General features: G+C 35.4%; 1 protein-coding gene across 5 annotated transcripts in view; it reads left to right on the top strand.

The window, feature by feature from the left end:
* PSIP1 (PC4 and SRSF1 interacting protein 1) overlaps positions 1–22,299 on the top strand; it is a 39,822-nt gene that overhangs the window by 12,830 nt on the left and 4,693 nt on the right. Inside the window, exons 4-11 of one of the 5 annotated variants that reach the window (XM_036121227.2) lie at positions 3,051–3,189; positions 5,470–5,574; positions 6,465–6,527; positions 11,600–11,696; positions 12,630–12,705; positions 18,191–18,419; positions 19,262–19,380; positions 22,068–22,123. In XM_036121227.2, coding sequence (XP_035977120.1) covers positions 3,051–3,189; positions 5,470–5,574; positions 6,465–6,527; positions 11,600–11,696; positions 12,630–12,705; positions 18,191–18,419; positions 19,262–19,380; positions 22,068–22,123 — 884 coding nt within the window. Of the gene's footprint in view, positions 1–3,050; positions 3,190–5,469; positions 5,575–6,464; positions 6,528–11,599; positions 11,697–12,629; positions 12,706–18,190; positions 18,420–19,261; positions 19,381–20,028; positions 21,355–22,067; positions 22,124–22,299 lie in introns of those variants that run through there. The other 4 variants (XM_036121228.2, XM_078061214.1, XM_036121231.2 and 1 more) reach the window with 4 other exon arrangements.

Here is a 22,299-nt window from a genome sequence, read left to right as displayed (position 1 = left end):
GGAATTGGCCAACAAAGATGAAAGTGCAGCAAAGAAACAAATTAATAACACTAGAAGTGAAATTTGAACTGAATGTAAGTGGAGTTACAGAATAGCTAATCTTCAAATGTAGACATGCTGCATCTGGAGAGACTGCATATGCAGCCAGAGGAACTTGGTGAAGGCAAGCTTAGCAACATAAATGAGGAAAGTGGTTGTAATACAAAGGATGAAGCTGTCTCAGAGGCAGTGATGCCAACAAAAAGCATTACAGATATTTCACAACATTCAAAGTGCAGAGGATAAAATGTTGGAAGCTGATCAGGCTTAGAAAGGAATATGACAATTTGCCAAGGCATAGAAAATATGCTCGCTCCATACATGAGTTATATGATCAGAAGAAAGTAAGCACTGTTCAAACTATTCTTCCTGAGTCACATTTTTTTTTACAAAGAAAAACTTCAGTCTCAATTTTTCTAATGTTTTACATTACAGTGTACTAAATAAATATTTTTTCATGTCTTTGTCAATAATAGAGTTTAATGTTTTGACAATTTCAAATTATGGAACGACCATAATTTTTCCCCTTGTTAATTTAGATTGCCTTGCTATGTCTTTTTTTCTTTAAGATTTATTTATTTGTGTGTGTGAATGGGGGGAGGGGCAAAGGGAGAGAACCTTCAAGCAGAAACCCTGCTGAGTGTGGAGCCTGACAAGAGGGCTCAATCTCAGGACCCTAAGATCTTGACCTATCATGACCTTAGCTGAAACCAGACGCCTAACCAACTGAGCCATCCAGGGCCCTTTTGCATGGTCATTTTTATAGTCTCATGCTGTCATGCAAAGTAAGGACTATCTGTTTTAAGAAAAGAAAAATAACCCACGTAAAATGAACTGTCAAACCTTTATACACTAAATAACATCGTGGTAGAATCAGTCTTCTCTTTTGAATAGCTTATAGGTTTAGAGTCATATCTAAAAATGCCCATGTTTGAAGTTTTAAAATACTCTTGTGTGATTTTATTAAGTATTTAAGATCCCTTGCACTTTTGGAAGTTCTTGATGCCACAAATTTGGAGCCCATTGGGCATTTTGAACTGTAGGATGGTGCTGTGTTTGTACATTGCTGCTTAGTATCCAACCTTTCTTCAGTTTTCTTTCCAGCTTCTAGGTCTCTGCTGGTACTGTGTTTCTTGTCCTCTTTGGCCTGAGTTGTTTTTGTGCGGTTTTGCAAGAATTTGTGTTGAATTGGTTTGTTCTAACTAGAAGTATATTTGTTTTTGATGGATATTTAACTCAAGTTATTTACTTGGAATTTGAAACATTATGTAGGAAGAATTGTTTTACTTATTTTAACTAAATGTTAGTTTTTCTAATTTGAGATGGGTAGGAATGAATGATTCAGAAATTCAGCCTTTTACTAGGAATCAAATGAGATAATGATGATTTAAATGTGCTTTAATCAATGTGCAGTTAAAAGTACATGTATACAGTGAGAATTTCTAAATTATAGAATTTAAATTATAAAGCTGACTTTTATATGCACTGGTTATATTTAAATAGAGCTCTGAGTCTCTTTTTAATTAAAATTTTATCCTAAAGCCTTCTAAAATACTCTAACTGGAGTATTAACTGTAGTCATTAGGTCTTAATTCTTAAAGAATTTCACCAGATAAGGAATTTGTGATATATACCTAATTAATAATTTATAATCTTAAATCATAGCACATTTTAGAGGAGGAGTAATCTGCTTTTCATTTTCCTTTTCCTTTGGAGAATACATGTATATCAAGCAGCATAACCAAAAAACTCATAGGTACAGTGCATGAATTCCTTTATAGAATTGACAGACATCTGCAGGACCAACTGATGTAAGAGATATAGAGTGTCTGTTCTGGAAAATATCTCCAAGTACGCACACCGTTTAGTCTCATCATTCACAGATTCCGTATTTGTGAATTCGCCTGCTCACTAAAAATATACCCAAATCAGTACTCACCGTGCCTTCATGTGCAAGCAGAATGGCAAAAATTTTGAGTGATTTGATGCACACATTCCTAGCTGAGGCTGACCAGGGCAGTACTTTGCCTTCTTGTTTTTGCTCTTATTCTATAAACTGTCCTTTTTGCAGTCCTAGGTAGTGCTATAGTTTTTTCATTTTTGTCCTTTTTTTTTTCTTGGTCCTTTTGCACTTTGTTATAGCCCCCAAATATGGTGCTGAAGTGCTATTTAGCATTCCTAAGTGCCAGAAGGCAGTTCTGTGCTGTATGGAGAAAGTATGTGTTATAATAAGTCTGTGAGTTCAATGTGAATGAGTCCCTAACATATGTTGATGTGTCTTTAAACAGAAACACACAAAAAAACAAGATTATGTATTGATTGGTTGACGAAAATGTGACCGACCAGAGGCTCACAGGAACCCTACCCTGTTTTTTCCCTGGGGCAGTGGTGTGTTATTCACTAATCAGTGTTTGTGGTGATTTTATAGGACGTAACTACCACAAATACAAGACTGACCCTAATGAATATAGGAATGAACAAACGAACCAGTTATAACCTCTCATTCCTTCATTGAATAAAGTAAAATTCTTAACACATTTTATTCCAAAAACCTATGTATATATACATATAGTAATATACCTTATTAATAGTATTTTATGAGTTGTGTATTATACCAGATTACTTTGAAATAAAATTATATTTGGAGTGCATTTTAAATGGATTGATTAATGCAGTTGTGTCACAGTTCTTTTCATTTGGGGGCATTTTTTTATTATATATATATAAAATTTATTTTAACCATTTTCAAGTGTACAATTCAGTGGCATTAAGTACATTCACATTGTGCAACTTGAGTATTTTTTTTAATATAGGACTGGATTCTAGGAGCTTGTGATTGAATTTAATAAAAGCATTTGAACTTTAATGAGTTATTTGTGTCTACCCTTTAAGATTTTTTAAATAAATTTTGGGTTAAGAATTGTTTATAATTGCATCATAGCATAATGCTATTTAATGACACATATTGGAAATTGCTTTGCACTCACATTTTTCTCCTTCTCCTTTTTTAGTGCTTTTTTAGGCCCAAAGGATATATTTCCTTACTCAGAAAATAAGGAAAAGTACGGCAAACCAAATAAACGAAAAGGCTTTAATGAAGGTTTATGGGAGATAGATAATAATCCGAAAGTGAAATTTTCAAGTCAACAGGTGCGTTACATTGCATAAAATTTAGTATTATTCAGTCTTGGGGGATAATCACTATGCTAGCTGTAGGAAAGTAAATATTAAGAGCCTTGTGAATTTCAGATTAAATTGTGTTTACTTGTGAGGTTGAAACTTGATCTTTCATAGCTAGATGAAATGATGAAAATATTCCCTGCCTGGTTAAACAGATATCAGAAAACTGGGAAATAGTTATTTAAGTCCTGATTGATAGTTTGATGTATCATTACATCATATGTACTGTTCTCTTAAATTCAGGTATTAACTCAAAGGATGTATGTTTTTTTCTTATTCATCTTAATTTCTAAATCCATAAAATTGTATTAAAATACAAACCTCACATGGGTTAAATTAAATATGTGACAGAAGTAGTTATAGCACAATGCAATTTATACTTAATGTTTTTGGTGTCTAGAAGAGTAGCCTTAACCTTCCTTTTTATTGTTTTTCACGTGTTCAGAGTTTTGTTCATTTAAATTAGACTGAGGTGTAGGAGTACCTGACTGGTAGTCAGTAGAGCATGTGACTTTTGATCTTCAGGTTGTGAGTTCAAGCCCCACATTGGGTGTAGAGCTTGCTTAAAAAAATAAATTTAAATAAATAAATTAGACTGAGGTAGTAAAAACTAAAGGAGTTAGCAGCAGACCAAAAATTCTACAACTTTCTACTTTGAAGTCTGTTTTTTTTGTTTTTGTTTTTGTTTTTTGCATGTGCCATGCTTTTTCTCACCTTTGAGAACTTTTCAGGTGCTATTCTCCCTGGATCTTAAATCTTATATTGATCCTCCCTGGCTGCATTAGATGATCCTAAATACCTTCATTACCACCCAAAACTTACTTGTTGATCATACCATATCATATTTGCTTCTGTACTTAACTGCCACAGTTTATTAGCTCCATGAACGAAGAAGCTGTGTGTTGTATGTGCCTGTTACTGTTATATGTGTGGCAAGAATAGGTATTCACTAAATATTGTTGCATGAATGTAAGGCTAGATGGTTTCCCATCGTTGCCTCAGTTGTATAATGGGAATCCAGAGAGACTGAATTCATTATTTCCTGAAGCCAACAATTTGTAACTTCACTTGGATCATGTGTCCTGAGATTGTACCTTCAAGGACTTTTTTATCCTCCAGACAGCCCAGCATGGTCACCCTATCCTGTGTTCCTATGTACCTACTTAATCTCCAGGTAGTTTTTACCATATATGCTTGGTATTTTCCATTTCACAATGAAATTTTTGGTAGGTTGTGTGCATGAAACCTAGCAATTTTCTGTCCTTAACAAAAGTATGAATGATTGTGCTGGTGTGATGTACTTTGTGTTCCGGCCCAAACGTCCCCAGTGGCACATTCCTAGGACTTGGAGAAAACAGTGAACCCTGAACATGCAAAACAAAAAAATTGGCCATCATGATTTACAAAAATTTAAGTAATTTTGGGGGCATTTTTATATTTTTCTGTTGGGACTTCATAATTTTATGGGTTTTTACCAAAGAAGAAATGGGTTTACAGTTTAGACTTGAAATCATTAGGGGCACAGTTTGGACTGCAATGCTGTCATCTTGTAGACCTGTGCTTACCTCCTCCCAATATGTACTGTGTTACCTCTGTTACTCATCTTTTTGGGCCCCTAGTAGATCATCTGTGTATCTTATCATCTGGGGGGTACTTTTAAAATTTAATGATGATTGGTTCTCACCCCTACCCGGAACCCAGAGGAATGAATCACTGCCTGATTGAATTACCATCCACGAATACGGGGTGGGGGGGGGAATGATGATTTACTGGACTCCCACTCAGTGCCTTTTAAATAAACTAAGTATGAGATATAAATCAAAGTCTTTAAATAAAGCTGTTATATATGTCCTTTGCTAAAAGGCTCTGTGTCTTGGAGTAAGTTTCTCTTTAGAATATGTCAATAGTTGAATAAACAGTGCTATTCTAAATCAAGTTACATTATATCTTGTTGGATATTTATTGGTCAGAACATCAGAATGGTATTCTTTGTAATTATACTTCCATTTCTGCCTTACAGTTTTATCCTTTACACTCTGTATACCTTCAATTACAGGAATACAATCCCTTTAAGACTTTTAAAAAAAATAGAATTTAAAACTTGTTTTTAAATTGTGTATGTTAAAAAACATCTTATGGAACACAAATGAGAGTACTTTTGTAACTTGCAGACAGGCTTTTGAATTTTTTCATGGGTAGAAAATTTTTAAATTGGGGTAAATTGTGATTAATAGACCTGGTTGTTTATAGGCATCAACTAAACAATCAAATGCATCATCTGATGTTGAAGTTGAAGAAAAAGAAACAAGTGTTTCAAAGGAAGATACTGACCATGAGGAAAAAGCCAGCAATGAGGTGTGTTTAATTTCTCTTGCATTCTAAACCCATTTTGTTTCAAGGAAGAAATTGTAAGATGGGTTTGTCCTTTGATTGCTAAGTAGAAAATAATCTTTAAAGTAGTTGAGTAATGAATGAGAAAATATTTAAGGCTTATTTCCTTGTGTGAATATGAAATACTATATTGTAAAATAATTTTTGCATTTTTAAGATGCATGATATTGGGGCACCTGGCTGGCTCAGTTGGTAGAGCATGTGACTCTTGATGTTGAGGTCATGAGTTCGAGCCCCATATTGGGAATAGAGATTACTTATAAAAATTTTTTTAAAAGCATGGATGTTTTTATTTGAAGTTATTCTGCTCTGCAATATATGAGGTCCACATATAGGAGAGTGGGTTACTATTTGTTAGGAATCTTTTTAAAGCAAGGTATTGTGGGATGGAGGTACTGGAAAGGGCATTGAACTGAATTTTTCTAGATTTACTTCCATCTGTGAATTTGATTTATCTCATTGAGCCTTTTCAGGCCTCATGGAATAGTTGTTAGATGATCTCCAAAGTCTAAGCCACTTCTTAAAATTTACAACCCTAAAATTCAGGATTCTACTGTAGAAAAAAAGTGGTTTTATAAATTTGAAAAGACACACTTCCTTGTGTACTAGCAAGCATGAATTTTGTATTTCATCTGACAGAGGAAATAATTTTTTTTTGTAGACAAAGATACTAGGTATTCCTTTCACTTTATAATGATAAGACTTCTAATGTTGATAATTTCAAACTTCAGAGAATTAAAACAAGTTTCCCTAGTGTCTTTAGTGAAATATGCCCTTATTTTTAAAGAAATTTTAAGTTTTGACATAATTTATTCAGTTTCGTGTGTGTGTATATATATTTTTTTCAATTTTAGGATGTGACTAAAGCAATTGACATAACCACTCCAAAAGCTGCCAGAAGAGGGAGAAAGAGAAAGGTAATGTTGCTGCTTAACCACAGGGATTGTAAAATAATTTTTGTTTTGGTCAGATTGAAGAAGACTAGAGATAATGAAACCTTACTAAATTTAAAGTTGGCCCTTTACTCCCAAGTCCTTAACTTTTTTTTTTAGGATTTTATTTATGTATTTGACAGAGACACAGCGAGAGAGGGAACACAAGCAGGGGGAGTGGGAGAGGGAAAAGCAGGCTTCCCGCTGAGCAGGGAGCCCGATGGCGGGGCTCGATCCCAGGACCCCGGGATCAGGACCTGAGCTGAAGGCAGGCGCTTAATGACTGAGCCACCCAGGCGCCCCCAAGTCCTTAACTTTTTTAAAGGATAGATTATGTTTATTTAGGAAAACTGTTTCTTTTCTTGTGATACAGCACCCTTAAGATACGTTGACTGGTAAAGGAAAGGAAATGCATCAGCTTTCATTCCTTTTAATGCCACTTCTTCAAATTTTCTTTGTAAAATGGATAATAATATATACTCATAAGGTTGTTGAGAGGCTTAAATGAGTTACCACATTAAATATCTATAGTAAATCCTGGTACACAGTAATTGCTGTCAATATTGTCCATTCTAATGTTATTATTGGCATCATTGTTGCATTAAATGAGAATATGTGACATTTTAGGAGGAGGTACACCCTCTGCTTTTAATTAATGTTTCTCCCCTATATGCTTTGTTCATCACCTTTTTCTGACCTGTTTATGTCTCAGACTGTTATATGCCAAAGATTCAAGGAAAACTAAGGCTTCGGTATCTCATGAGGAAGTAAAATATGAAAACAAATAATTATAGTGGCTTTTTTTTTCCTGTGGGATGTGTATGGAAGGGGCTTTGATAACTTTAACAAGATTTTAACATAGGCGGTCTTGTCAGGCAGATGAAGGAGGGAGGGGAAGAACATGTGAGGCAATTTGAATAGTATATACATAGGTGTAGAGAAAATTTTGTTTCAAGCATTGTGTCTCAGTATTAAAGTTTGAGGGAAAACGGCACAACACCTTAAACTTAACCTTGAACTTAGAGAATTGATGGGAAGCCATTGAATCATTTTAAATTTCACATGCATCCTTTTTTAAAGCAGTGTGAATGATGGAGACTGGATTGGGGTGGTGAGACAAGTTCACAGATTAATTCATTCAGAATTTTAGTACTAACATGACTGGTGCAGGCACAGCATGGAGCAGTGAATAAAGAAGTAAGGTCTCTGTTGTTGTTGAACTTACATTTTTGTGGGACAGACAATACATACATAAGAGTTAAAATGGGGCATTATGATAGTGACTTGGTAACTAAGTCATGAAAGGCTTATCTAAGGAGTTAGCATGAGATTGGAAGGAAGGGACCTTCTAGCAGGTTTTTAGTAGTGTAGAATCAGAGATAGGATTTAAGAGCACTTCAGGGATAAAGCTGATGGTTGATTGGAAGTGGGTGTGAAGGGAGGGAGGAATGTAGGGTGACTCCAAGGTTGGTTTGGTTTGGGACCAGAGACATGGGGAGGAGAAAGTAAAACATCTAGGGGAATTAGACTGCAGGTATAGTGTTTTAACATCAAAAGGGGAAAAGGTAAAAGTTAAAAATCTAGTCACTGATATAAAGATAGGACAGTAGGTGAGGTAGTCAAGGGAGAAAGTTTACTGGGAAGAATGCAGAAACCAGAATCCTGAGGGAACTTAACGGAGATGAGAGGTTGTTTTGTAAAGTTAAGGCTGAGAATGAACTATCAGGAGCAAACAGAGGATGTCGGGAGAATTTTTTTTAAATGGCCAGTAGTGTCCTGATACGGAGAAGATCCTGGAAGGTATTTGACAGTTGGGCTCCCCCAGGATACTTTAAAGTCAGACAGTAAGGGCTAATGAAGGGGGTTGCAGAATAAAATGTTTAATGTTAAAGTTACACTGTTCTGAAATCTTTGAAGGGAAGGAGAGAGAATGCAGCAACAGGGATTTGCATGGTTAAATGGTTAAAGGAGAGGGTTTAAAGTGAAAAAATATGATGGCTTTAACTGTTTCTTTGCAAAACTGGGAAAGATTGAAGATGTGGAAAATATGGATAATTGCAGTAAGAAGATGCTGGATGAGAGAAGGGAGGGGGGCACATTTGAAGGAAGAGACTTAACAGGAAGAAGGAGGTGGACATTTCATACACTAAAGAGAAGGATGGAGGAGGTTATTTAGAAGTTCTAGGGAGAATTGGGAATTAAGGGAATTCCTGCTGGCCTCAGTCTCTCTTTTCTCCACCACCCAGTTCAAAGGAGGACTCTGTATATGATCTAAGGCAGGAAGAAAGGATTGAAAGTTTATGCTGGTGAGGGGAGAAAAGGCACGCACAACAGGGTAAAGATATTAATGGATGGCTTTGAGTTCCCAACTGAGATCGCCATAAAATGAATGTAGTAGTATCATTTTTACCCCCCTCAGGTCTCAGCAGCAGGGAATAATAGAGCAGAGAAGGTAGAGTTTTATAGTAATTCTCTTCTGGAGATTTGTGGGAAGGGTGCAGCAAAACAAGAATGCAGAGGACTTGAGGATATGCATATGAATAGTGTAGTCCCATGAGGTTTGGGGAGGGGTGCTTTAGGTAAGATCATGAAGGGAGTAGTGCTAGAAAGTGGGGTAATAAACGGGGAGTAGAGGTATCAAAGGCTTAGAGGCCTCAGGGAGATCAAGTAAAATATAGAAGAAATTTGTAGACTATTTGCATTTAAGATTTAAATATATGTATATTCGACGTAACTTAATTGTCTTTTGTCTGGATGAAATACTTATTTTCATGAGGAATGCTTTTGACTTGTCTGATTTTTCTAACAGTCAAGAATACATATCCATGGGGAGGGCTGGTTTTTTGATGCAGTATTCTATTTTTGTTTATGATACTAATTATTGGTGAATTTGTTACCTCTTACTCTATCTCCTCCAAAACATCCATTCTACCTTTAATTCTTATGTAATGTTTTGATTTAGTTCCAAAAGTAGAAAATGTAAATGAAGAGATGTATGGGGGTTTTTTTGTTTTGTTTTTTTTTGCACTGAAGAGCTCATCAGTTTGAACTGAATCTTTTTTTTTTTTTTAAGATTTTATTTATTTATTTGACAGAGACGCAGCGAGAGAGGGAACACAAGCAGGGGGAGAGGGAGAAGCAGGCTTCCCGCTGAGTAGGGAGCCTGATGTGGGACTCGATCCCAGGGCCCTGGGACCATGACCTGAGCTGAAGGCAGATGTTTAACGACTGAGCCACCCAGGCGCCCCAGTTTGAACTGAATCTTAGAGAACTTTGCCCTCATAAACACCTCAGTATGAAAAGAGCTGTCATACAGTCTTGGGTTCTCAACCTTTGGTACCTGGGGAACTTGGAAAAAACACTGTCCACCAGGGGAGCTATTGAATCAAGATTTGTGCAGGATTGGGGGTGCTATGGAAGTTCTTAAAATTCTAGAAATACAAACTTAATGTTTAGCAGAGCAATTTTTGTAATGTTCCTTGCGAACAGTTCAGGGGTGAATTTAGCTGAGTTTATTGACTTTTAATAATGCTTTGAATATGCATTATTATTTTCCAACTATAAAAGCAAAAATGTTTAAGGATTAAAAATGGATACATTCTTAGACGTGGGATTGCTAAATCAAAAATTTGCATATTTTTAATTGCTGATATTCATAAAGATAATCTTTCAGAAAGGTGTTGCCAGTTTACTGATTATTGGTAATAATATGATTCTTCTTTTCCTTACCAATACTGGGCATTTTCTCTTAAATGTTTGCAAATCAGATTGTTGATTAAAAGATTTGTTAAGTTTTTAGGGCACCTGGGTGGCTCAATTAAGTGTCTGCCATGGGCTAAGGTCATGATCTTGGGGTCCTGGGATCGAGCCCAGTGTGTGGCTCCCTGCTCAGCGGGGAGTCTGCTTCTCCCTCTGCCCCTTCCCCCCACTCATGCTCTCTTTCTCTCAGATAAATAAAATCTTTTAAAAAAAGATTTTTAAGTCTTTTATCAATAAGATTGGATTATGCATGTTTTTACATGCTTTATTGCCTTTATTTTTGTTGATCTAGTTAGTGCTGAATTGAAATAATTGGTCATAGGGAAGCAGCTTATAGTGGTCCTCCCATCCTTCTCTTTCTTCACTGTTTCTTTCCTCCCATTTCAATTATGATGAGTTGTTTGCATTTCCTTTCTAATTGGTGGTTTTAACCTTTGTTCTACTCTACTGCTTTAATCAAACTGACTCTCATTTGGGGCTCTTGTCTCTTCGGGGGTCATTTTAGTCTGCAAAGCGTCACTGGAATTTATTACTTTACTGTAGTAAATCACTTTTTATGGAAAATAAGAATAACTCCTAGAGAAGAACAGCAGATGTCAGTCTTAGTTCAAAAATAAAACATGTATATATTAACAAAGTAAAAGAATAAGAAATATCCCCAACTTAATTTCTTGCCTTTACTAATATTAGAATATTAATTTAGGTTCTCATAAGTACAGAGTGTGAAGTGTTATTCGCATTTTGAGATACTTGGTGAAAGTACATTTATAAGCAATGTGTGGGTTAAGTGTAATTATACTTGGGTCACCATTTTGCATCAAGCATGTTAGCTCTGTTTTTACAAATGATTTTTTTAGGCCGAGGATATCTAAGAAGTGATTTTTTTTGTTTGTTAGAATTATTTGCTAGAGGGGCGCCTGGGTGGCTCAGTTAAGTGGCCGCTCTTGATTTCAGCTCAGGTCAGGATCTCAGGGTCGTGGGATTGAGCCCGGCCCGCATCAGGCTCCACTCTCAGTGGGGAGCCTGCTTAGGATTCTCTCCTCCCTTTCTCTCTGCCCCTTCTGCGCACTCTCTCTCTCAAATAAATTTAAAAAAAAAATTGTTCACTCTTATAAATTGTTATAAGCTGTGTTTGGGGATGTTACTCTGACGAGTTCACTATTGAGAAAGAATAACAATATGTACAAATTATGCTTATATGCAAACTCTTTAGGGTGGCATATCTTAGTTGTTGAATTAAATCTGGAATGCTTACTATTTATTTGCTTAAGTAAGTTAATTAAGTTTTTGTGATTCAGGCAGAAAAACAAGTAGAAACCGAGGAGGCAGGAGTAGTGACAACAGCAACAGCATCTGTTAATCTAAAAGTGAGTCCTAAAAGAGGACGACCTGCAGGTATGATTATTATTGTTTAAATCTCCGAGTTGTGAATAATACTCCCATTACAGTGATATGCCTCAGATACTTTGGAATAGGTGGATAGGCAATTGATTATGTATTATGTATATATATATACATAAAACAAATTTCAGAGGAGATAAACATGGTTTCTGCTTTATGTGATAAAGTATTTTAGATTTAAAGTAATTGGGACATTTTTTTTATCTTCTGTTTTATCTCTCATATTTTTCCCTAATAGCGGCGCATTGAGGCTGTGGTGAGGTTAAATTCCATGAATGATGGATTTACCTTACCTCTCACTGTAGAAAGCATAAGTTTTCCAAATGGAAATTATTGCATTCTTTGTCTATGACCTTTGCTGTGTGCAGCTATCTTCAGCATTGCTTATAGAAAGTATTGTGCTAATTTGGGAAATTGGAAATAGTTTGGAAGGATATGCCTCTAATACAAAGTAAACCAAAGACAATTAACCAAAATAGAGCCAATGTTTTTCTGCCTCATAATATTCTTTGAAAAGGGGGGAAGATGAATAATACCCAGAAAAGAAAAATCCTGAGATTTGTTTCCATAATTACTTGGAATTTAATTTTTAATGGATCAATTAATAGTGTTAGGAAATTCAGTGAATTCTGTACAGATTTTCAAAGATGTGAATGTACAATATATACTTAAGGAACGTTCTTTTAAGCCCTCTCAGTCATACTAAGGAGGGAATGAAAATTACTCAGTTGCTCTACCACTTTTAAATATTCTGTTGTTGCTCATTTGAATCATTGGAGGATATTATCTTTAAAACTTAAAAAATAAAGATAATGTCTGTAATAAACCACTAACTAATATTCTTAGTATATATCATTTGTAATCTTTATATGTGAGAATTGCATCTTGAAAGATGATAGTTACTAATTTTTTCCCTCTGAATGTTAGCTACAGAAGTGAAGATTCCGAAACCAAGAGGCAGACCCAAAATGGTAAAACAGCCTTGTCCTTCAGAGAGTGACATGTGAGTTTATTTTTAATGTATAGTTAGTTATACACTGAATGAAGTATTTGACTTTAAATAAGTATAAATGTCTTTGTATTTATGTCAGTTTTATAGGATATTTGCTGTTACTATTTTGTATTTCTAAAAATTATGGGGAAAAACTATTGAAAAGTTTTTTGTTGTATAGAAAGTAAAAATTGATGGGGAATCAAGAAAAATATGATGAGGGGCGCCTGGATGGCTCAAGTCAATTAAATGTCTGCCTCTTAATTTCAGCTCAGATCTTGATCTCAGGGTCCTGAATTCAGGCTCCCCATTGAGCTCCATGCTGGGCCTGGTACCTACTTTACAAAAAATCTGATGTGATCATCATTTCATTAATCTAAGACGTCTTCTTGGTATATCAGGATATGAAGATACTTAGATAATACAGGGTAAAATGTGCAATAGAGAAATTGGGCAGGGTATATGTTTAAGGAAGGTTTAGACAAAGTATTTTTGAGGCAATTTCCACAAATCCTTTCTAGCTCCTTCAAAATAACTTTAAAAAAAAAATACTACTAAGGGGTGGGGCACCTGGGTGGTGCAGTCCCTTAAGCATCTGACTTTTCGTTCCCGCTTAGGTCGTGATCTTGGGGTTGTGAGATCAGATTGAGTCTACCGTCTGGCTCTGCTATGAGCAAGGAGTCCGCTTAAGACTCTCTCTCTCTCTCTCCCCCCGCCCCGCTACTCCCCCCCCCCCCCCAGGCATGCTCTTTCAAATAAATCTTTAAAAAAAAAAAAAAAAATACTAAGGGGCACCTGGCTGACTCAGTCGGTAGAGCATGTGACTCTTGATCTCAGGGTTGTGAGTTCAAGCCCCACGTTGGACATAGAGATTACTTAAAAATAAAAAATTACTAAATTATTTTTGTAATGTGAATTTAAAATTTTATTTTTATTTTTATTTTTTTGTGAATTTAAAATTTTAATGTTTGGTATAGCTACTTAATCAAAATAATGTGGGTTTTTTTTTGCCACCTTTTCCACAGATGGATATTGTGTTGTTTTTTTTTATTTATTAACATATAATGTATTATTTGTTTCAGGGGTACAGGTCCATGATTCATTAGTCTTTTTTTTTTAAAGATTTTTTTTTTTTTAAATTTATTTGACAGAGCGCACAAGTAGGCAGAGCGGCAGGCAGAGGGAGAGGGAGAAGCAGGCTTCCCCCAGAGCAGGGAGCCCAATGCGGGGCTCCATCTCAGGACCCCGGGATCACAACCTGAGCCGAAGGCAGACACTTAACGACTGAGCCACCCAGGCGCCCCTGTGATTCATCAGTCTTACACAATTCACAGCACTCACCGTAACACATACCCTCCCCAGTGTCCATCACCCAGCCACCCCATCCCTCCCACCCCCCCCACCACTCCAGCAACCCTCAGTTTGTTTCCTGAGATTAAGAGTCTCTTATGGTTTGTCTCCCTCTCTGGTTTCTTGTTTCATTTTTCCCTCCCTTCCCCTATGATCCTCTGTCTTGTTTCTCAAAATCCTCATATCAGTGAGATCATATGATACTTGTCTTTCTCTGACTTATTTTGCTTAGCATAATACTGTCTAGTCCTGTCCACATCATTGCAACACAGATGGGTATTGTTTATGTGGCTTTTCTGGGTAGAAACTTCACCAGGAAGGAGAGAATGTATATTTAGACAAAGGGCAAAACTCTTTTTAGCTATTGTGTTTAAAGATTTTATAGAGAAGGCTCAAGCAAGTAGGTCATTTAAGAGGGGATTTACAGTGTTTTGAATGAAACATTTTTATAGGAGATTTTAGTTACAGAACACTGAAGCATTGGTACTTTTCAACTTTAAGAGTTTTACTTTACTGCCAAGCTAGCTTTTAAAGTATTCTCAAATATTGTGGCACAGAATTACAACATGGTTTTAACTACTGTAGTGAAATTAAGAAATTAGGTACATGCAGGTGAGGGTTTTTTGTTTTGTTTTGTTTTTTTGACATACCAAATAGGGGTGCCTGGGTGGCTCAGTTGCTTAAGCCTCTGCCTTTGACTCAGGTCATCCCAGGATCTAGTCCCACGTCGTGCTCCCTACTCAGCAGGGAGTCTGTTTCTCCCTCCCTCTGCTCCTCCCCCGTCCCCCCCGCCCCCCCCCGTGCGTTCTCGTGTGCGTGCTCTCTCTCTCCTTCTCTCTCAAATAAATAAAAATTTTTAAAAGGATTTTTAAAAAACTAAAAAAAAAACCACACCACAAATAGCTCTCACTCATTCCCTGCCTAATCTAATCGTGGCATCAGGCATAAAGTCTAGGATTTCATGATTGCTGTAAGGCCCTGGTCTGGAGACTTAGGAACTGAAAACACCAGTTATCTGCTCCCCTCTCCCCTTTATCACACACTTAGGTCTAGGATAGGGATCCAGAAGAACTAAATGCTCCTATTTGGAAAGGGGAATATTAAAAGCCATACAGCAGTCATTGTTCCCTAAGAAATCTAGAATTCTGGAAAATATTGTGAGATCTCCCTATTTCATGTATAAGGAAGTTTCCCTTGATTAGGCCCAGTTTGTCTTGCTCTAAACCATTTCTCTTCATGGCTTTTAGCTAATCTTGTGACAGTTGTCTACTTTTCAGTATCCTCCTTAGTTGTATCTGAAAAGGTCAATGGAAAATATCCTCATCAGCTGGGTAGTATTGTGTCTGCTTTCAGGCTATAGGGTGTTGGGGACCCAAGGTTCCTTTTTTAATCTCCATTAATTTCTCCTGATGGAGGCTGTGTTACTTTCGGTAATAATACCTTATGGCCTGTGGGTTTTAGTCAACTTCATGCCCAGTGGTCTAGTGGTCTTTTCATAGGATTTTCTCAGACTTGCTTTTTTTAAATTTATTTTTCCCCCACCGCCCCCCCCAGACATGCTTATCTTATTATATACTTAATTTACACTCCCTTTAGTTTACAGGTTTTCCTGAGAACACCTTGGTCCTCTTCCCTAGAAACTGTTCATCTGAAGGACCAAGGTAGCCCAATTTGACTTACTAAAGAAAGGCTGGCAGTTTATACCTTTGATGGATCTTTGACCCCAGTCTTTTTCTGAATTTGAAAATTTTTTACAAGATGGAGGGGACTTTCAACACTGAAATGCATGGAATTTTTAGGTTCTCCTTTTGTCATTTTGCTCTTTTTTAAACTTGTTTCTTTCTTGAAGTGCCCTATTTATCCTGCTAACAACCCACTCAAGATGCTAGCATTCTATCTTGAAGCCTTTTCACCCAAAGCCACTGAATTTTCTTTCACATTATCGCAGGTGACCGTGTTACCCATTGTATAAAAATATATTAGGATTTTCCATTTCTCAGCCCCAAAGTCAGTGTCACATGTTTAAAGTTTTTACATAAATGTCTGTATCCATGTTATATATAGGTTCGGCATCGGCCATGGCTATCCTCAGCCATGTACCTGAGCACAGACTCTGGAGTACAGAGCTAAACTATAGAAGCCCTTCTGAAAGTTTTGTTCTCCACCTTGAGAACAGGATGTATGTGTTAGTGGTAGCTTTTTTGCAGTGAGTCCTGAAATGACAAGATAGTGGAATAGAGCCCAGAAAAGCTGAAACCATCTCATAATCTGTATGTAAAGTAAGAAATATTTGGTACAAGCCACTGAGATATTTGGAGTTGTATTTGCATTAGTTGTTGCTTATGTTAACATATTTTTAACTGTTTACTAATAGTTTCCTACTGTGCCTTCACCTATTAAAAAGGGAAATTGTCACTATGGAGAAGTCTGTTTTTCATGAAGGACCACTGGGAAAATACTTGTTTGTAGCAAGCCATGATAGTTAAGGCTGTGGCAGTCTGCTTTGGTATTGTTCAAAAGCCTTTGAAATACTAATCCCATCTCTTATGACCTTATGGTACACTTCTTAATCTATGTTTAATAATTTTAAAAAAGCTGCATGGTATTCCACTGTACGTACAATTCTTAACATCTGTCTCAGGTATGGATACATCCTTTTAAAAACACTGTCATCTGTTCTGTACATGTGCAGATATACTGGTTAGAATACATTGCTGGAAGCAAATTTGCTAGTTCAGGGGGTATTTGGATTTTTAATATCTGCTTCCATGGAGGGGATGTTTTGGGCGAGGAATTGGTCAGTATCTCTTAAGAGCCATGGAAATGCTTTCTGTATTTGACTTGGTATTCTCATCTCCATGAAATTATCAAAATACTCACATTTGTGAAAATACTGAAGAAAGTTAAAATGATTTTACATGCATGCCTTTTCTATCGATTAGAAATTAACAAGGAAACCCATGTGACATTTGAAAATAAGCATAGCCAATGATGGTTATGTGACAAGGAAATTTCTAAAGAGATTAAAGAATCAATTTTTTTCTCTTCCAATTTAATAATCTCTTAAAGGTTCAAGGAAGCAGTTGTCTGGTAGGTGGTCACTGGATTTGGAACCGTGATACTGGGCTAATTATTTGACCTTTCACACCATCATTTTCTCCTTCGTCGAATGGAATGGGTTGGACTAACGATCTGAAGTCTCTTCCACCTCTCAGATCCATTGATATAATTGTATAGTCTTCGAAAATCTCAGTGAAATGACTAGATTGGTAAAAAGATTAATTTTTTAAACAGCTTGTCCAAGCTTCAAGTTGTATTTTTTTTATGGGATGGCTTTAGTTGAATGTATATACCATGAAAGTAATTATATGGTCAGCAATGGCATCATTTGGTTCTCCTAGAGCCTGTCATCATACCATAAATACTTGTATTTATTTCTGCTGTACTAGTTACCATAAAGATCATCCAATAGTAACATTAGGCTTACTGAGCAATTTTGGTAGTTTTGACTTAGTGATGTCTGTAATTCCACTGGTGATGGGAATGCTTAGTGCTAGTGAATTCAGCGCTGTTACATATTATGCTTAATTACCATATATTTTATCATTGTATGCATAAGTTGGGAGCCTTTTACCTTGCAAAGTATTTCTTTGAATTCTAAAGTGATCCTATTTGATCATAAGCAGTTCACTTCTGCAATTGTATTTTTCCCAATCTGTGTACTTTTTAAACATGTTATTCTTACAATTATGTGGAATATAAGATCCAAGTGTCTCACCCATGTTCTGTATTGCTGTATCCCCACAGTGAAGAATTACCTTGGGACGTAAGATCATATTAGGTAATTTTTTCAGCAAATACAGAACATTACAAAAAGCTAGGAAAACAAAGGGAAAAAATCACTTTTTTATTACCCTAATGCCACTGTAATTTTTGTATTTTCTAATTTATATGAAAAGGATGTTCTTTTTTCCTTTTATGATTGGATGGTAAAGACATTCCATTATATTTTACTAGAAGATACATTAAATTTGTCTTTAAGTAAAAATTTATTGCTTCCTGTTATCTGGTTAGGAGAGTATGGTTAAAAGACAGCTAATAATGATACCTAAAAAATCATTTTCCATTGCTATATTCTCTAAAATAGGGTAACTGAAGAAGACAAAAGTAAGAAAAAGGGGCAAGAAGAAAAACAACCTAAAAAGCAGCTTAAAAAGGATGAAGACAGCCAGAAGGAAGAAGATAAACCAAGAAAAGAGCCAGACAAAAAGGAAGGGAAGAAAGAAGTTGAATCCAAAAGAAAAAATTTAGCTAAAACAGGGGTCACATCAACCTCTGATTCTGAAGAGGAAGGAGATGATCAAGAAAGTGAAAAGGTACAGTGTTTATCAAGTAAAATATTTGTTCTATTTTTAGTTGCCTTTGTAGTTCTTATTTTTTACCTAGTAAGCTTTCAGTATCTCAAAGTATGAGTGTGATTAAAAGTAAAACTGAATTTCTCTACCTTTGTAAGCTTGAACTAGTTGTTTTAAAAAGCATATTTGAAACTTTATTGGACATTCTAAATCTGTCACCTTTTCACAATTATAATGTGGAAATCAAATGTTATATAATAAACTTCCAATAACCCACCTATTCTAGAAAAGTAGAAATTAAGCCAAATGGACTGTGACCAGTGAAGACAGATATAAGAGATGCATTTATACATTTTTATTATTTACTACAATGAAATTCTTAGCATTCTTCAGGCCTATTTTAGTGTACATTTTATCAGTGGTATTTTATTTGAATGCCACAGTTGTTTAGGAATTTGATTAAAGCTATACATCTTTTTATATAGAGAAACACAAGTATAGTGTATAGCCTTGGAGATCTACAGACCCAGGTCATGTATCTTTGTTTTTTTTCTTATTTCTTAATACTTTCTTTAGAAGCCAAAAATTTTTAATTGGATAGCTTGAGCAATATACTTGTCAGTAACAGGTACTTGTCAGTAAACAAACAGGTCAGAACCATAGTATAGAGAACCACAGTACAGTGGCAAATAGCCTGACATACTTTTATTCCCCGAGTCATTGAGGGCAAGTTCAGACAGCAACATGTATAATTCTGAGATTTTTTAAGTATTGGTTGCTTTTTTTCCTCCCAAGATTGTAATCCTAGAAGCACTTGTCCCTGACTTGATAGTTAACTAAATTCATCCTAATTCTCAAAACAGAAGAGAAAAGGTGGAAGGAACTTTCAAAATCCTCATAGAAGGAATATGCTGAAAGGCCAGCATGAGAAAGAAGCAGCAGATAGAAAACGCAAGCAAGAGGAACAGATGGAAACTGAGCAGTAAGTATTTTTTTATTCTAAATTTTGATTTCCTTTTTAAGCTAGCATGAATTTTTAAATGACAGAATCTCGTTTTCCGGACCATATGAAGCCTTTTAGAGAAGTGACTTTTCCCAGGTGTTAGAAAAAAAATCTTCATTATATGATGATAATCATGTTTTAGGCTTCATTCTTTGCTGAGTAAGAGGATGAAATTCACTGAGGTAATCACTCTGAATTATTTTTAATTTAAACTGAAAGTGCAGATAGGATTTAACTGTTAGTGGCTTTGCTGAAAATGTCCTCATCCTCTACTATTCACTTGTTAAGTATTAAATACAGAAGAGTGGTGATAATATGTTGGTGGAGAATTAAATATCCTTATTTGTCACATACCACCAGCAGGCCACTCCCAAAAGACCAGCAAAAATAGCAGCACAGTTGTAAACCCAAGGCCAGTAAATCTAAAGGCTGACAGGGTTTGCATTAAGTGTGTGTAATATAAATCAAGTTCAAAGTTGATTTAAGTTTTGATACCGGGAGACAGTATATACAGACCATGGGGAATTTCTTTCCCCTTCAGTTTTAGTCTATAAAGTAGTTTTATTAGAAGGAAAATCGCACTGGCGATGATTACACTTCATGTGCTTATTACATTTGTTTTCCTAGTTATCTCGAGACTGTCACTTCCGAATTCTTTGAAAAGCGTTTTGTGAAGCATCTTGCATTATTCTAACTAAACTTGGTGTTGTTTTTTTTTTGTTAATGGAGGTGATTTTAAACACATGCTGTAGGTCACTAAGACAAACTTAATGATAAGTAGTGAATTCGTTAAGTAATTTTGTACTTTTTCTTTATAAAATACATTTGTAAGCCAAAAGTCTCTCTACAAGTATAGCATTTGACTATTCTGCTTTCTTAGTTGTTTGGAGGATGATTATATAAGCAGTTTCATCTGCTTGAGGGGAGTAATTTAAAAATTGATCTAAAGCTCAAAAATGTTACTCCCTCTATTCTGTTAGACTTTTGACCATTTCTGTAAATTAAAGTTAATTTTTGTTACCTATCCTTTCCTATCCTTTCACTGAAAAGTTGTTGGACTGTTTGTTGCTTTTAACTTTATTGTGCTCCCCAAATTAGGATATAAAATTAGTCATTGCTTAGTAAATCTAGCCCCAATCCTTCTTCAGTATCTCAAAGTTACCTTTGTGTTTCAGTTTCTTTTTGAATGTCCTCCGAATGTAACTTTCTCAAATTCTAATATTTGTGTTTTCTTTCCTTCTCCTGTTATTACAAAACTTTGTACTTGGACAGTTTTGCTCTGTAAAGCATTTCAGATGCAGCTTGTGTGAAATGCATTATGCAAAATAAAGTTTATTGTATTGTATTCCCAGCCAAACAACATGTAATCTACAGTAATAAAAAATATATCTCATTTTGGGCTCAAAGCATTAATCCAGTTACTGAAAAGAGAATACAAGTGGAGCAAACAAGAGATGAAGATCTTGAGACAGACTCATTGGACTGAATTTCCCCCTCCCCCCCCTTGATGGAAGAATGTTGCAGATTCTAAATTGAGGACTTCATTAATGGCATTATTACTGTGTTATGATTGTTAAAAAAAAAAAAAAAAATTCCTGTAAGGTACACACTACATACTAAGGTCGGCCATCATTCCTGTTAAAGTTTTTTTTACCAAGCTTAAGATGAAGCTTTGTGTTTGAAAGTTAGAAGATGGTGGTTGTACATTATTTCATTTAGAAAATATAAAAATTCATTTTGTTTTGAAGCTAGGTGTTAAACTGGAATAGCTCTTATACCCCAGAGAATGGGGCAGTTGTGCCCCTCCCTTGACATTCCTTTGTTGTTTAATTCTTTAGACTCTTAATAATTGTTTTTTTTAATCTTGAGAGATTAAACAGTAGACTTGTTAAGAAAACAAAAATGAAACTGTAACCAAAATTTTAAAATAAAGTTTTTTTAAAAAAAAAAACCTGATTTTTAGATATTATTTTGTTCTTGTCTATTTCAGTTGGTTTATAATAGGGCCCGAACTCAAAGCCAAGGTACTAGAAATTAAGAACTCATTTTTAAATGGTTATTTTTGTGATTTGCAGTAAAATGGTACCTTTTCTTTTGTGAAATGGTATGTAAATGTCAGTGAATGTCATTTAAGTTTGATATATTAGCCAAAAAAACCCATTTTAATACAGTAGTATCATCTTTGAACAGTCTGTTTAATCTAGAAACTTAACCCCTCCAATTATCTACCCTTTTGGAGATGTGGGAAAAATTAGTGTGTTTTTGACACGCTACTTTTAAAAATAATTGTGATGTAGAACTCATGAAATGTTTATAGGCATTCTCTTTCCCACTATGGTCTGCTTGTCCACTGACCCTGAAATTGGGTCTTTAAACTAACACTATGTACTGTTGGAAAAAAATTTCACCATGACAAGTGTTAAAATTATTTGTGATGCCACTGAAAAATTAGATTTTAGCATGTTAATTTTTACATGTGTTTTTAGTAATTAATACTAATGCTGTGGCATTCCAGAGTTCTATGAATTATAGTCAATTCCTTATGACCTAGGCTATTGATTTTCTATCTTAAAAAAATTTTTAGCTTTTACCTAAGGGATTGTGGGCATTTGGTAATCAGTCACAAAGTTCCAATGTTTTGAAATATTTGTGTTAACATTTGATAGGCAGAATAAAGATGAAGGAAAGAAGCCAGAAGTTAAGAAAGTGGAGAAGAAGCGAGGTTAGTTATTTCACTTTCTAAGATGTTTAAATTAATAGGAAATTATACCCTTAATTTTTCATGTATAGGTTTTAAAATCAGTCATTTTATGTTCTTAAATCCTGCAAAAGTGCTTTTTCAAATCCCTGATGAATTCTGTATACATTATATTTTGATTAGGTGCATTTGCTAAGGAC

Source organism: Halichoerus grypus, chromosome 14 (assembly GCF_964656455.1).
Source record: "Halichoerus grypus chromosome 14, mHalGry1.hap1.1, whole genome shotgun sequence".
Lineage (NCBI taxonomy): Eukaryota > Metazoa > Chordata > Mammalia > Carnivora > Phocidae > Halichoerus > Halichoerus grypus.
Note: the sequence above shows the minus strand (reverse complement) of the source record. Positions and strands in the feature narration are given on the sequence as shown.